The 17,089-nt window shown below is 46.7% G+C and overlaps 1 protein-coding gene across 1 annotated transcript; it reads right to left on the minus strand.

Annotated features, from left to right (window-relative positions):
* Positions 1–5,521: 5,521 nt before the first annotated feature.
* Positions 5,522–8,711, minus strand: LOC143776251 (uncharacterized). Its single transcript, XM_077265430.1, has 5 exons — positions 8,278–8,711; positions 8,123–8,197; positions 7,608–7,803; positions 7,292–7,454; positions 5,522–6,542 (listed from the first exon to the last, which is right to left on the minus strand). Exons 1-5 carry the CDS (start codon positions 8,479–8,481, stop codon positions 5,528–5,530), a joined length of 1,653 nt encoding a protein of 550 aa, XP_077121545.1. The 5' UTR covers positions 8,482–8,711; the 3' UTR covers positions 5,522–5,527.
* Between the last annotated feature and the right edge of the window lie 8,378 nt (positions 8,712–17,089).

A 17,089-nucleotide genomic window follows, 5' to 3' on the forward strand; every position in this document is an offset into this window, starting at 1 on the left:
CCAAAAGAAGATTGGTATTTTTTTATATCGCCTTGCTGACACACTACAACAGCGAACTAACAAAAATTTTTGCCATTAGTAAATTGTCACGTCTGCTTATTATTTCTGCCCAGATTGTGCCAGTCGCACAACTGCTAGATAAAGATACTCTATTTATGAAGCCAATAGAAAATTAGTACCGTATATACTCGAGTATAAGTCGAGATTTTCAGCCCATTTTTGGGGGCTGAAAGTGCCCCTCTCAGTTTATACTTGAGTCATTATCCCAGGGGGTCGGCGGGGGAGTGGCAGCTGTCAAATCATACTTACCTGCTCCCGGCACATCTCTGCATGTTCCTGCTTCTCCGGTGCCCACAGCTTCTTCCTGTGTTCAGCGGTCACGTGGTACCGCTCATTAAAGTAATGAATATGGATGCATATTCATTACTTTAATGAGCGGTATGATGTGACCGCTGAACACAGGAAGAAGCTGGGCATGCCGAAGATCACCTGTCATTGAGAAGCTGCCAGGGACCGCGCCGGGAGCAGGTGAGTATAATGGGGACTGGAGGGTGAGTATTGCGCGATATTCACCTGTCCGCTTTCCACTGCTGGGCGCCGCTGTGTCTTCTGCGTCCTCTGCCTGTGATGTTCAGGTCAGAGGGTGCGATGATGCGATTAGTGTGCGCGCCACCCTCTGCCTGAACAGTCACTGCGGAGGACGCGGAAGACACAGCAGCGCTCAGGACAAGAGGTGAGTATGTGATTTTTTTTTTTTATCACAGCTGCCGGCTATGGGGCAAATGTTTCTATGCAGCATCTTATGGGGCCATAATCAACCTATGCAGCATTGTATGGGGCACATTGTCTATGGAGCATCTTATGGGGCCATAATCAATCTATGCAGTATTGATTGAGGCACATTATCTATGGAGCATCTTATGGGGCCATAATCAACCTATGCAGCATTGTATGGGGCATATTTTCTATGAAGCATCTTATGGGGCCCATCATAAACTTTATGGAGCATTTTATGGGGCATATTTTATTATGGAGTATCTTATGGGGCCCATCATGAACTGTATGGAGCATTATATGGGGCTCCTGATTCAATATGGATATTCACAAACATGTAACCTACTGTTGTCTCAATTAATTTTATTTTAATGGTATCTATTTTTATTTTTGAAATTTACCAGTAGCTGCTGCATTTCCCACCCTAGGCTTATACTTGAGTTATTAAGTTTTCCCAGTTTTTTGTGGCAAAAGTAGGGGTCTCGGCTTATACTCGGGTTGGCTTATACTCGAGTATATTTCTTTTATATCGCCTTGCTGACAAACTACAACAGCGGACTAATGAAAATCATTGCCACAAATATTATTTAGCAATTAGCTTTTAAAAAAGATTTTACTATGTGCTGGCACTGAGAAATATTATTTAGCTGTAAAAGAAAAAATTATATGCTGCTACGCAGGAATATTATGTAGCTAAAAAAAAAAATCGGTTTTGTATATGCTGGTACTAACTAATATAATTTGCCTCTAAATAAAGCTGATTTGTAGATTATGATAGTGGATGAAACCCTGCCTATCTCTCCCTAATCCAAAAGTCTGTTCCTAGGGTTGAGCGACTTTCATTTTTTAAAGATCGAGTCGGGTTTTGTGAAACCCGATTTTGTCCAGAGTCGAGTCGAGTGCAGTCGGCCGATTATCGCTAAAAGTCGGGGATCGACCGAAACACAAAACCCAATGCAAGTCAATGGGGAAGCATAGTCGGCAGTGAGTGGAGGCCAGGAAAACACCTACAGTGCCCATTTTAATGCCAAAAACATCCATTCTTGTTTCTGAAGCTTGTCAATCTTAATTAACTTTATAATAATAGTTGTTCAATGGAACTTGGGGGTCATTTGGCAAAAGTTGTGGGGGGTAGGGCTGGTTCAAGGTTTTAGTGGGCCCAGGAATCGTGGACTACGTCACGGTGGTGGAGCAGGGAGAGGTAAGTATTTTAACGTTGCAAGTGCTGTGATCCTGAGCAAGCAGGGGGGCACACTCATTCGCATTGGCACTGGCACAGGGCCCCTCAAAGTACAGCGGTGTGTTTGCACGGCAGGGGCGCCTCCCACCAGCAGCGACACTTTTGCGTACTCTGAGGGGCCCTGTGCCAGTGACGTCGCCAACGAGTATGCCCTCCCCCACCTGATGAAGGAACCTGCACTTTCATCTGCACCTTCCTCTTTGTCCCTGTGTAAGGCTACGTTCACATTTGCGGTGTGCGCCGCAGCGTCGCCGCCGCAACGCACAACGCAGACAAAACCGCAACACAACGCATGCACAACGCTGCGTTTTGCGCCGCATGCGTTCAACGCATGCGGCGCAAAACGCAGCGTTTTTTGTAAACGCAGTTGCGTTTCCAACAAAAAACGCAGCGTTTTGCGCCGCATGCGTTTTTTGTGCAGTGAGTCATTCTTCATCCCACCCACAAAAAAAAGTGTCTACACAATAGATAAGGGCCACCAATGGCTAGAAGAGGGTTGGTGTTTATGTAATTGTGTATATATACCATGGCAGACATGAATTCCTCCCATTTGCTGGTATTCATGATGGAGCGTCCCTTGGACAGTGTTATCATGGATATGGAGATGGATTTAGCCTTGGCTCATGCCTATGCTGTCGCCTGTGCTCATCAAAGAGAAAGAGAAAAACGGAGATGGATTCATCGCAGATTTTGGATACACCCTATCTTGGAAGTCCGGGAGAGCCGTGGAGCATACCATAGCTTGTTTGGCGAACTGAATGAGAACCTGGAGAAGTATTTCGAGTACACCAGGATGTCTCAGGAGAGCTTCCGGTATCTTCTGCGTCGGGTGGAAGGAGCCATCAGCAGGCAGGATACTCAGCTCCGGAGAGCTATATCCGCAGAGGAGCGGCTGCTGGTGACTCTACGGTACGTAGCTGTTTGAATGACTTGAGATATGTTCGGCTACGTTCACATCTTCCCTTTTTTTTTTTTTTTTTTTCTTAATTTTTGTTGGGGGTGGTATGGTCAATGTACTTTTAGGCTGTGTTTCTACGGTCAGTAAGCTTGTTTGACGCTGCAGCGTCAAACAAGCAGCGTCCAGATGTTCCAGCATAGTGGAGGGGATTTTATGAAATCCCGTCTCCACTATGCGTGGAAACCCGCACGCGGAGGCCCTGCGACTCCGGACATGCTGCGCGTCTTTTCAGAACACAGCATGTCCGTACACCTTGCGGGGACGCAGCGTCCCCGCAAGGTATATCACAGGGCCCTACGGCGAGGGGTGCGATGATCCCGGATGTGTACTGTACACATCCGGCACCATTGCGTCCCAGGAAGGGGGCGGGGCTTATCGCCGACCGGCTTCGCCGCTGCAACGATAGCGCCGCGTCTCCGGACAGTGGAGACATACCCTTATAAATTGCAATGTACTAATGTAATTTCTTTATCTTCTTGGCAGTTTCCTGGCTACCGGAGAGACCTTGCGATCCCTTCAATTTCAGTTCCGGATTGGAGTCTCCACTCTCTCGGGAATTATTGCTGAGACCTGCCGCGCTTTGTGGGATAACCTCCGGGAAGAATTTTTACCCGTCCCTACAAGCGATATCTGGTTGGCCAACGCCGAGAAATTTGAGGAAGTGTGTTCGTTTCCAAACTGTATTGGCGCGGTGGATGGCAAGCACATTCGTATTACCAAGCCAGGGAAAAGTGGATCCCTTTTCTATAACTACAAAAAATATTTTTCCACTGTGCTGATGGCAATTGCCGGTGCGGACTGCCGTTTTCTGGCAGTCGACATTGGTGCTTTTGGCCGGTCAAATGACTCGCGCACATTCAAAGAGTCTGATATGGGCCAAAAATTATATGGCAACAATTTCAATTTCCCCCAGCCACGACCTCTTCCCCACACCGAAGGCCCTGCGATGCCATTTGTTGTGGTTGGGGATGAGGCATTCCAAATGTCTGCCAACCTATTGAAACCCTACTCAAGTCGGGGCTTGGACCACACGAAAAGGGTGTTCAATTACAGACTGTCCAGGGCCAGAAGGACTGTGGAGTGCGCCTTTGGCATCCTTGTCTCTAAATGGCGGATATTAGGATCCGCCATTAATCTGAAAACTGAGACAGTGGATGAGGTGGTGAAGGCGTGTGTGGTTCTCCACAATTTTATTCTGGCCAAAGAGAGACTGAACGTTGATCTGGATGAAACCATAGCCAACCCATTGCCCAATTTCCATGATCATCCTCTGAGGTCAAGCGTGGAAATTGCGCAGATGAGGGACCGTTTTGCGGCCTATTTTGTGTCAGATGTTGGCCGTCTGTCATGGCAAGATTCAATGGTGTAATAAACTGTTGGACTGTATTCTGGTGTGACTATGCTAAAAATAGTTCACCAATGTAAATGTGCCTTATCTAAAAAACTTGTAAACCTTTGTTTTTAAAATGTTGTGTTTTAATAAAAAAAATTTCTTACGTTTTCTACCATGCTTCCAAGACAAAATTTATACCATACCATATTTATTTGTTTGTCAGATCGCCGTGTATCGTTGTGTTTGACAGCAAAATCAACGATACCAGCGATGTTTTACACTGGTAACCAGGGTAAACAACGGGTTACCAAGCGCATGGTCGCGCTTAGTAACCCGATGTTTACCGTGGTTACCAGTGTTAATTGTAAACTAAAAAATAAAAATAAATATACTCATCTTCGCGTCCCCTGGCGTCCACTTCCTGCACTGAGTGAGCGCCGGCCGTAAAGTGAATGCACAGCACAGCGTTGCTGTGAGGGACGTCACTCAGTCAGTGCAGGGAAGCTGACGCCGGGGGATGCGATTGTGAATATTTTTTTTTTTTGCATTTTACACTGGTAACCAGGGTAAACATCGGAAGTGCGCCCTGCGCTTAGCAACCCGATGTTTAACATGGTTACCCGGGGACCTCGGCATCGTTGGTCGCTGGAGAGCGGTCACACAGACCGCTCTCCAGCTCCCAAATAGCGATGCTGCAGTGAATTGCATCGTTGTCTGTTTTGCTGCAGCATTGTTAAGTGTGAAGGTACCTTTACAGTATGTGTCCACGTTCAGGATTGCATCCTGAATTGCTCAGGTTTTTTCATCAATATTTGTAAGCCAAAACCAGGAGTGGAACAATTAGGAAAAGTAGAATAGAAACATATGCTCCACTGCTGTATTTATTACCCACGCCTGGTTTTGGCTACAAATATTGAATTAAAATCCGGACCAAATCCGGATGCAATCCTGAGCGTGGACACATACCCTTTTTCTTTGAAAACAACTCATACACTTTAGTGTTTGGAAACACCTCATACAGCAATGAAAGACACCCAAAGAAACGGTCAAATTAAAAAATCCAAAAATACTGTCTGACATTGCATATATGAGGTGTTTGAAGCACAAATAAACGACGCACGGAGTGAATTACCGAGCAGTGTACTTGAAAAGAAGACCAAATATTGTATACAAAAAATTAAATTTTTATTGAGGGGAAACAGAAAAAAAAGGGAAAAGAAAATTATGGGGTTTCAACAGCCGAGGGGGGATCAACATCCGCTACCACCGGTGACCGGTAGCTTCGAGTTCTGGACCTGGGAGTGGGAGTGGTAGAGGAGGAGGAGGAGGAGGAGCCGCCATACTCTAGTAAGCTTGATGGCAGGTCCAAACCCCCCGCAGGGTACACTAGGGAGACCGCCTCGTCAGTAGAGGAGGGAGGAGGCAACACAAGCCGCCTACGTTTTTGGCTTGGTTGGCCCTGGCTGCTCCTGCTGTGGCTAGAGCCACGACGAGATGGTGTGTGTCCTGGAGCAGCCAGAACCTGTGCCTCTGTGTGTTTGTCTGTGTGCCTCCTCTTTTTTTTCCTTTTCCTGCCTTCTGCGGCATCTCCCCCAGAAGCACTCCTACGGGAGGATGAGGGCCTGGCAGGAGCAGGAGTGGGCCGCACACTGGTATGGTGCCTGTGGTGGCGTCGCCCGGCACTTGGACCAGGGTGGGGGGGCTGGAGTGACTCTGCAGCAGTAGTCGGAGTCACGCTAGCCAGCGACGGCACTACGGGCAGTGTCGCTGACTGCGCGACCCGAGACTGCTGCAGAGCCCTCACGTAAGAATTGTTGCAGTCCTGCATCACCGAAATCTGGAGTTCCGGCGTAAGGTTTTCCACCATGCCTTTAGCAAGTGTGCTGAAGAAATGTTTTGCCGGATTTGAGAGCTCGGCTTCCAGGATTTCAAGGCGCCGTCCCATACTGGACATTTCATCTCTCAACGCCTTGAAACCGTTCTGGAACACCGTGCCCAAGTGCAAAAATTCAGGCATGACTGACCTGTCCGAGGCCCGCTGGCGCTGTCGGGAATACCCGAACGAAGGTGCGCCAGAGGCCTCGGGCAGGGGAAAACCTGACGTACCGGCAGCCGGTTCTCCAGATGATGGTGGTGCAGGCCTGCTGTCGCTGTGGGATGGCTGTGACGGCTCAGATGGCGATCCATGAAGTTCCGCTTCACAGGGGGGAGCTCGCTGGAGGGTGCTGCTGTGTGTCCTGTGAAAAGATAATGAAAAAATTAGTCTTCAATTAATAACCTATCACATACGCCAACTCCTGTCAAAAAAATTACATGACACATCAAAACATTACAATCCCCTGTCTCTCAGTCTGTGTGGCCTATAATAAATTGCTGATTGTTATCGCCAGCTGACCATTAGGGCTCACGATAACAATCATGGACATACCGACGGCAGAAAATGACTGTACATTCCCTCTGCCAAAGGCAATGCATACCCCTGTCATATTTTTAAAAAATTATTGTGTGAAAAACTAATTTCAAGATGCTGGCTATGTTGCAAAAATAATATAAAATTTAAGGTCTATAAAAGAATTAAAAAAAAATAAAAACCAGACTTTGCTGATCTGATCGCAGGAATGTCCATGACGTTAGGATCATGTGATCGAGACGTCATCATTATTCCTGCGATCAGAACTACACTGACTCAGAACGGAACCTGTCAGGAACTACAAGGACTCTTGCTTAACCTAAAATAATTACCGTGGATGGCCAATATGCTACGCTGACTACATTGATGGCCAATACACTATGTGCCTGGGAAATGTACTATGTGGATACGTGGCTAGAACGTGTACTATGTGGCTGCGATATAGTGGCCTGTAAATATACTATGTGTGTGGATGCACAATGTACGTGGCTGGTCAATGTACTATGTGGCTGTGCAATATGTTATGTGTCTGGGCAATGTACAATGTGCAATTTGTTATGTTGACAAAATACTTACTGTCGGCGGCCAAGGACCGGTCTTAAGAACTGTAGTGCCCTGTTGTACTTGTAGGGCACCGACTTGGCCGCAGCAGCACCACTCCTCGATTGCTCCTCCTCTGCACGGAGCCCCTTATTGAAACGGTCCTTTATGGATCGCCATCTGGTCCTCAACTTTTTCACTGTGAATGCAAAGAAAAAAAAAGGTTACATATGTCGCATTTTAAAAGGATAAAACAACCGTGTGTGATGCAAAGTTTAGGCGTTGATAGCATCACACACGGTTGTGTTTATCCTGGCAAGATGGGTCATAGCAGCGTCTCAGCAATACTCACTAAAGGTGCCTTTGTCCTTCGCTGAGGCACTGTCAAAGCCATCCCACAGCGACTTTGCCACCTCTGCCCACAAACGCCTCGACACCACCTGGTCCATGTGCCGAGGGTCACGGCTGTCCCACAACGGGCCACGCTCCTGGATGCTGGAGATCAGGAGCTCCACATCAATACACTCCCTGTGGTCCCGTTGTGAAACCTAGAAAAAATAGAAAACAAAAAGGTTACAAATAGGCAAATATAAACAACCATCATCAGCACGTGGCATGATTTGTACCTTTGCCCTATCCTTTGCCATTTGATGTATCTATATTGATGGTTTCTACACCTGTATTTTTGAATGTTTTTGTGCAGGGAGTTCAACTGTATGTTACCTTCCCCCAAATACTTGCTGCCCTGAAAAGCTATATGTAATTAAGCTTAGTAAACAGCCCTAGTGAAACCAGGTTGCTCCTAATGTTCCTCCCAGCAGGATGCTACTCCAAAAAAAAGATAAAAAAAAAAAAACAAATACTCACTTGCCGGCCTGACGACCCATCTTGGCACCGATCTCCCTGCTCCCGCTGTGTGCCTTCCCCCTCACTTGAAGAAGCCTGTAAAAAAATGTATACAAAAATTAGTGACAATGCTACAAATGGCAGCGAATAGTAAGCAACTGGACATAATTACTCACCGCACTCCCCCTCGCCGATTGCCTATGTTCAGACTCTGACTCACTCGTCATTCTTGCAAGTTTGCTCTGCAATGAAAAAATGAGCAAAAAATCACATCCAAATCTAACACATACAATAAAATCGGCATAAAAAATTAAAACAACCACAATTGACTGTTGACTGATAGGACAATGCAAACTGAAAAAGCGACACCACAACGCCATACATTGCAAGAGAATACAATAGAAGAAACTACAAGAATAGACCCCAAAAAATTTTACCAAAAAAAGACACCAATGTCCAAATTTTTAAATATAAAAAAACTGTACAGGGAAAAAAAAGGCACAATGAAATAGCAAACTGCACGCAATACTTTACAATAGCAACAAGACATGATCCAAAACAACACCATCTGGTGACATCTACCACAGAAATACATCTGGAGAAGGCGATAAATACCATTCTAGATAATAAGCAATAAACATTACAGGACAACCGCTGTTACAATATACAGCAACCAAAAGAAAAACCATAGTCAAATAGAAAAGAAAACACAAGAAATTTTAAAAAAAGGGCCCAAAAAAAAATAAAAAAATAAAAATTAACTACACACTTGGCTATGGAAACATTCAATACAGGAGATATATATATGGAAGCCATACAGAAAACGACGTAACCATAATACAATTAAACATATAATGGCATATAGCAGCACGGAACAATACAACACAAATGAAACATCATAAATGTAGCCCCCCACCAGCAAGAAAAGACACTCAAGGAAAGAAAAAAAAATGCCAACAGCATAATAAAACACAGCAAGACATGAGCCTAGAAAACGCCATACGGTTACCCCAACAATAGAAGCCAGAAAAAGACATGCACCACAAATTTTACAATAAAAAATCTTACAAAAAAAAGGCATTGAACATCCGCATGACACAAGAACAACCAAAAATAAATCCAAAACCAATCCAAACCCAGCAAGGCCGCACACAAGAAACGCCAGCATATATCAGAAACACATTAAAAAAAAATGTTAGTATTCAATAACAACCTACAGTGCCATAACCGTACAATATCACAGAGCAAACATTGCACAAATTAAATCAAAAACAAGAAATAAAACACAGAAAAAAAATTATGCAAAGAGAAATATATACTTACAGGTTTGGAAAGCAGGTTGCTCCTCTCAGTGTCTTCTCTGTGTGTTGTGTGAATAGCCTTGTGAAAGACAATGGCAAACCCCCCCCCCTTTTTTTATATATATAGTGCTTTTTTTAAGTGTCTAGACAAAGTCTAGACAATGTTTTGCATTTTTGAAAGAAAAACGCATGCGTCGTACAACGCATCACGACGCAAGTACTTGCGTCGTCTGCGTTGTCAATGCAAGTCAATGGGAAAAAAGGCGCATTGACGACGCAAACACGACGCAAACACGACGCATGCGTTTTTAAAAAAGTCTGCGCCGCCAAAAAAATGCAACATGTTGCGTTGGCCGCGCCCTGGCAGGTGCGCCCTAACGCCGCATGCGGCGTACGACGCACCACAACGCATGACAACGCATGTACATGCGGCGCCATGCGGCCCCAATGTTAAAGATAGGGCCGCACGACGCATGCGGTGCGTTGCGGCGGCGACGCTGCGGCGCACACCGCAAATGTGAACGTAGCCTAAGGTGGTATAACATGCGGGAAGGGGAACCTTACTTTCAGCAGGGTCAGATTCTGTCTGTGTAGAGTGCAAGGGGAATGTAGTGGTCTAGGTCAATGTACCAGCAGACTCATCTAGCAGTGGCTGGGCAATGGGCAGGATGAGGAGGAAACAGATATAGGGCCAAAGAATAAAGTAGGCTAAATGCAGTTCAAAATTGGTAACAGGACTAAACAGGCGGCATTGCTTTGTTCAGTGGAGTAGCAAACCCAGGAGCAGCAGACACTGTTTTAAGGGCCCAAACACACTAATAGGCCAAATGCAGTTTAATATCTGATACTTTAGGCCAAAAGCCTAAGACTGAAGCTCAGCTTTATTCAGTTGAGGGCAAACACCAGGGAGGGGCAGACACCGTTAGTAGGCCCTAACCACCAATTTTTTAAAACACAGCACTTAATGAGAGCCAGAAGGTTGAAGCTCAGCTTTATTCAGTTGAGGACAAACACCAGGCAGGGGCAGACACCGTTAGTAGGCCGTAACCAAAGTTGAAGGCCAAATGCAGTTTAATATCTGATACTATAGGCCGAAAGCCAGAAGGTGGAAGCTCAGCTTTATTCAGTTGAGGGCAAACACCAGGGAGGGGCAGACACCGTTAGTAGGCCCTAACAACCAATTTTTAAAAACACAGCACTTAATGAGAGCCAGAAGGTTGAAGCTCAGCTTTATGCAGTTGAGGACAAACACCAGGCAGGGGTAGACACCGTTAGTAGGCCCTAACCACCAATTTTTAAAAACACAGCACTTAATGAGAGCCAGAAGGTTGAAGCTCAGCTTTATTCAGTTGAGGACAAACACCAGGCAGGGGCAGACACCGTTAGTAGGCCGTAACCAAAGTTGAAGGCCAAATGCAGTTTAATTTCTGATACTATAGGCCGAAAGCCAGAAGGTGGAAGCTCCGATTTAGACAGTGGAGGACAATTTGAATTAGGGACTGCAGACAGACTTAGTAGGCTGTCCCCTGTGGACCATGCATCCACCACATTAACCCATTGCGCCGTAATGGACACGTAATCTTCCGTGGCCATGCCTACAGGTCCATGCGTCTGTTGTCAGGTGCACCTTTGTACTCACAGATTGCCAGAGTGCATGGACAATGCGGTCTTTTACATGCTGGTGGAGGGTTGGGATGGCTTTTCTCGCAAAAGAAGTGTCGACTGGTTAGCTTGTAGCGTGGTACAGCGTAGTCCATCATGGCCTTATTAATAGTAAATAAAATATATAACTAGGCTCTATGAACTTTTAAATAGGTTCCAGGGGTACACAGGCAGCATTGGTGTGGTCAGTGGAGGAGTATTGCAAGTAGGGGCCGCAGACAGGCTAACAAAGGCCTAAAATAACAAACAATAGGCAGGCATGGCAGTTTTAAATCGGTTACATGGATACACAGGCAGGCAGCATTGTGGTCAGTGGAGGAGTATTGCAAGTAGGGGCCGCAGACAGGCTATCAAAGGCCTAAAATAACAAACAATAGGCAGGCATGGCAGTTTTAAATCGGTTACATGGATACACAGGCAGGCAGCATTGTGGTCAGTGGAGGAGTATTGCAAGTAGGGGCCGCAGACAGGCTATCAAAGGCCTAAAATAACAAACAATAGGCAGGCATGGCAGTTTTAAATCGGTTACATGGATACACAGGCAGGCAGCATTGTGGTCAGTGGAGGAGTATTGCAAGTAGGGGCCGCAGACAGGCTATCAAAGGCCTAAAATAACAAACAATAGGCAGGCATGGCAGTTTTAAATCGGTTACATGGATACACAGGCAGGCAGCATTGTGGTCAGTGGAGGAGTATTGCAGGTAGTGGCCGCAGACAGGCTATCAAAGGCCTAAAATAATAAACAATAGGCAGGCATGGCAGTTTTAAATCGGTTACATGGATACACAGGCAGGCAGCATTGTGGTCAGTGGAGGAGTATTGCAAGTAGGGGCCGCAGACAGGCTATCAAAGGCCTAAAATAACAAACAATAGGCAGGCATGGCAGTTTTAAATCGGTTACATGGATACACAGGCAGGCAGCATTGTGGTCAGTGGAGGAGTATTGCAAGTAGGGGCCGCAGACAGGCTATCAAAGGCCTAAAATAACAAACAATAGGCAGGCATGGCAGTTTTAAATCGGTTACATGGATACACAGGCAGGCACTCCAGGCAGCATTGTGGTCAGTGGAGGAGTATTGCAAGTAGGGGCCGCAGACAGGCTATCAAAGGCCTTAAATAACAAACAATAGGCAGGCATGGCAGTTTTAAATCGGTTACATGGATACACAGGCAGGCAGCATTGTGGTCAGTAGAGGAGTATTGCAAATAGGGGCCGCAGACAGGCTATCAAAGGCCTAAAATAACAAACAATAGGCAGGCAAGGCAGTTTTAAATCGGTTAGATGGATACACAGGCAGGCACTGCAGGCAGCATTGTGGTCAGTGGAGGAGTATTGCAAGTAGGGGCCGCAGACAGGCTATCAAAGGCCTTAAATAACAAACACTAGGCAGGCATGGCAGTTTTAAATCGGTTACATGGATACACAGGCAGGCAGCATTGTGGTCTGTGGAGGAGTATTGCAAGTAGGGGCCGCAGACAGGCTATCAAAGGCCTAAAATAACAAACAATAGGCAGGCATGGCAGTTTTAAATCGGTTACATGGATACACAGGCAGGCAGCATTGTGGTCAGTGGAGGAGTATTGCAGGTAGGGGCCGCAGACAGGCTATCAAAGGCCTAAAATAACAAACAATAGGCAGGCATGGCAGTTTTAAATCGGTTACATGGATACACAGGCAGGCAGCATTGTGGTCAGTGGAGGAGTATTGCAAGTAGGGGCCGCAGACAGGCTATCAAAGGCCTAAAATAACAAACAATAGGTAGGCATGGCAGTTTTAAATCGGTTACATGGATACACAGGCAGGCAGCATTGTGGTCAGTGGAGGAGTATTGCAAGTAGGGGCCGCAGACAGGCTATCAAAGGCCTAAAATAACAAACAATAGGCAGGCATGGCAGTTTTAAATCGGTTACATGGATACACAGGCAGGCAGCATTGTGGTCAGTGGAGGAGTATTGCAAGTAGGGGCCGCAGACAGGCTATCAAAGGCCTAAAATAACAAACAATAGGTAGGCATGGCAGTTTTAAATCGGTTACATGGATACACAGGCAGGCAGCATTGTGGTCAGTGGAGGAGTATTGCAAGTAGGGGCCGCAGACAGGCTATCAAAGGCCTTAAATAACAAACAATAGGCAGGCATGGCAGTTTTAAATCGGTTACATGGATACACAGGCAGGCAGCATTGTGGTCAGTGGAGGAGTATTGCAAGTATTGGCCACAGACAGGCTATCAAAGGCTTAAAATAACAAACAATAGGCAGGCATGGCAGTTTTAAATCGGTTACATGGATACACAGGCAGGCAGCATTGTGGTCAGTGGAGGAGTATTGCAAGTAGGGGCCACAGACAGGCTATCAAAGGCCTAAAATAATAAACAATAGGCAGGCATGGCAGTTTTAAATTGGTTACATGGATACACAGGCAGGTAGCATTGTGGTCAGTGGAGGAGTATTGCAAGTAGGGGCCACAGACAGGCTGTCAAAGGCCTAAAATAACAAACAATAGGCAGGCATGGCAGTTTAAAATCGGTTACATGGATACACAGGCAGGCACTCCAGGCAGCATTGTGGTCAGTGGAGGAGTATTGAAAGTAGGGGCCGCAGACAGGCTATCAAAGGCCTAAAATAACAAACAATAGGCAGGCATGGCAGTTTAAAATCGGTTACATGGATACACAGGCAGGCACTCCAGGCAGCATTGTGGTCAGTGGAGGAGTATTGCAAGTAGGGGCCGCAGACAGGCTATCAAAGGCCTAAAATAACAAACAATAGGCAGGCATGGCAGTTTTAAATCGGTTACATGGATACACAGGCAGGCAGCATTGTGGTCAGTGGGGGAGTAGTGCAAGTAGGGGCCACAGACAGGCTGTCAAAGGCCTAAAATAACAAACAATAGGCAGGCATGGCAGTTTAAAATCGGTTACATGGATACACAGGCAGGCACTCCAGGCAGCATTGTGGTCAGTGGAGGAGTATTGAAAGTAGGGGCCGCAGACAGGCTATCAAAGGCCTAAAATAACAAACAATAGGCAGGCATGGCAGTTTAAAATCGGTTACATGGATACACAGGCAGGCACTCCAGGCAGCATTGTGGTCAGTGGAGGAGTATTGCAAGTAGGGGCCGCAGACAGGCTATCAAAGGCCTAAAATAACAAACAATAGGCAGGCATGGCAGTTTTAAATCGGTTACATGGATACACAGGCAGGCAGCATTGTGGTCAGTGGGGGAGTAGTGCAAGTAGGGGCCGCAGACAGGCTATCAAAGGCCTAAAATAACAAACAATAGGCAGGCATGTCAGTTTTAAATCGGTTACATGGATACACAGGCAGGCAGCATTGTGGTCAGTGGAGGAGTATTGCAAGAAGTGTCTGACACAGTTAATACTCCCAAAAAATAAATAGATGTTAATGTCTCGCAAAACAACTATAAATAAAAAAAAGGGAAAAAGGGTGGCATGCTTAGGTAAAGGGGTGGGCTCATCTGCAGAGTTTATGACAAAGTAATTTGGCAGTAAATTAGTCTTTACTGGTGTCAATATAGGACACTGACCCAGACTACTTTAACTATCATCATAGATGTCAACAAATTGGTATTGATTGTCAGTGCCAGGCATTGAATGATGTCAGCGCATAGACTAAACATTGGTGGAGCTGTGCGAGATAATTTGGCACGTGGTAGAGCACAGTTTGAGCTGGGGGGGGGAACTCTCTTGTGGCCGGCGGTACCGCCCCAGGGCCCCTCATGTTACAACGGTGTGTCTGACGTTGGGTGCGCACCACCACTGCCAGAGACACTACATTGTACTATGAGGGACCCAGTGGCAGTGCCATCGACCAAAAGCGAGCACACCCACCTCTTCTGACAAACAGCACTGTAACTAACGGGTGCTTGCGCCAAGTGTCGAGAGTGAGACAACGGCCCCGTGGGGGGAGTTTTCCCATTGGGGGATGTGTAAACATGTCGTATGCTGGTCAAACAGCTGCTGCAAATTAAGAGATTTTAACACTCAGTAAGACCAGTCCACAAGCAAGACCTTTTTATAGGAAAGCTAGGTGTCAGCCGGGAAAGGTGGGGCAAAATAATTTGAAATCCAGGAGTGGTTCATTTTAATGAAGGTGAGATCATCCACATATTGGGTAGCCAGACGAGTCCTTTTTTCGGTTAATATTGAACCAGCAGCACTGAATACTCTTTCTGATAGCACACTAGCTGCTGGGCAAGCAAGCTCCTGCAACGCATATTCTGCCAATTCAGGCCAGGTGTCTAATTTGGATGCCCAGTAATCAAATGGGAATGACGGTTGAGGGAGAACATCAATAAGGGCTGAAAAATAGTTAGTAACCATACTGGACAAATGTTGTCTCCTGTCACTTTGAATAGATGCTGCAGTACCTGTCCTGTCTGCGGTCATTGCGAAATCAGTCCACAACCTGGTCAGAAAACCCCTCTGTCCAACGCCACTTCTGATCTGTGCACCTCTAACACCTCTGCCCTGTAGCCCCCTGCAGCTCGTGTAAGAACCATCACCGGCGCTGTGTGCTGGGAATGCCTGAATCAAACGGTCTACAAGAGTAGCTTGTTTGGTTGCTAATATTTGTTCGAGGTTCTCATGTGGCATAATATTTTGCAATTTGCCTTTATAGCGAGGGTCAAGGATGCAGGCCAACCAGTAATCGTCATCGCTCATCATTTTAATAATGCGTGGGTCCTTTTTGAGGATACGTAAGGCATAATCCGCCATGTAGGCCAAAGTTCCAGTTGGCAAATCTGCGGTTGTGCTGGGTTGAGGGGCAGTTACAGGCAAATCTACGTCACTTGTCTCCCTTTCAAAAACAGAACCCGGCCTTGCAACGCCACTAATTTCTGTTGGCCCAGGAGAAGCTTCCTCATTAAAAAAGTACTCATCCCCATCATCCTCCTCGTCCTCCTCCTCCTCTTCGCCCGCTACCGCGTCCTCTACACGGCCCTGACCAGACAATGGCTGACTGTCATCAAGGCTTTCCTCTTCCTCGGCTGCAGACGCCTGCTCCTTTATGTGCGTCAAACTTTGCATCAGCAGACGCATTAGGGGGATGCTCATGCTTATTATTGTGTTGTCTGCACTAACCAGCCGTGTGCATTCCTCAAAACACTGAAGGACTTGACACAGGTCTTGTAGCTTCGACCACTGCACACCTGACAACTCCATGTCTGCCATCCAACTGCCTGCCCGTGTATCCTCCCACAAATACATAACAGCACGCCTCTGTTCGCACACTCCCTGAAGCATGTGCAGTGTGGAGTTCCACCTTGTTGCAACGTCGATGATTAGGCGATGCTGAGGAAGGTTCAAAGAACGCTGATAGTTCTGCATACGGCTGGAGTGTACAGGCGAACGGCGGATATGCGAGCAAAGTCTGCGCACTTTGAGGAGCAGGTCGGGTAACCCCGGATAACTTTTCAGGAAGCACTGCACCACCAGGTTTAAGGTGTGAGCCAGGCAAGGAATGTGTTTCAGTTGGGAAAGGGCTATGGCAGCCATGAAATTCCTTCCGTTATCACTCACTACCTTGCCTGCCTCAAGATGTACAGTGCCCAGCCATGACTGAGTTTCTTTCTGCAAGAACTCGGACAGAACTTCCGCGGTGTGTCTGTTGTCGCCCAAACACTTCATTGCCAATACAGCCTGCTGACGCTTGCCACTAGCTGTCCCATAATGGCACACCTGCTGTGCAACAGTGGCAGCTGCGGATGGAGTGGATGTGTGACTGCGGTCTGTGGACGAGCTCTCGCTTCTGCAGGAGGAGGAGGAAGAGGAGGAGGGGGGGGCGAACGCCTACAGCCAACTCTTTCCTTGACCGTGGGCTAGGCAGAACTGTCCCAATATTGCTGTCCCCTGTGGAGCCTGCATCCACCACATTCGCCCAGTGTGCCGTGATGGACACGTAACGTCCCTGGCCATGCCTACTGGTCCATGCATCTGTTGTCAGGTGCACCTTTGTAGTCACAGACTGCCTGAGTGCATGGACGATGCGGTCTTTAACATGC

This window comes from Ranitomeya variabilis, chromosome 5 (assembly GCF_051348905.1).
Source record: "Ranitomeya variabilis isolate aRanVar5 chromosome 5, aRanVar5.hap1, whole genome shotgun sequence".
In the NCBI taxonomy this organism is placed as follows: Eukaryota; Metazoa; Chordata; class Amphibia; order Anura; family Dendrobatidae; genus Ranitomeya; species Ranitomeya variabilis.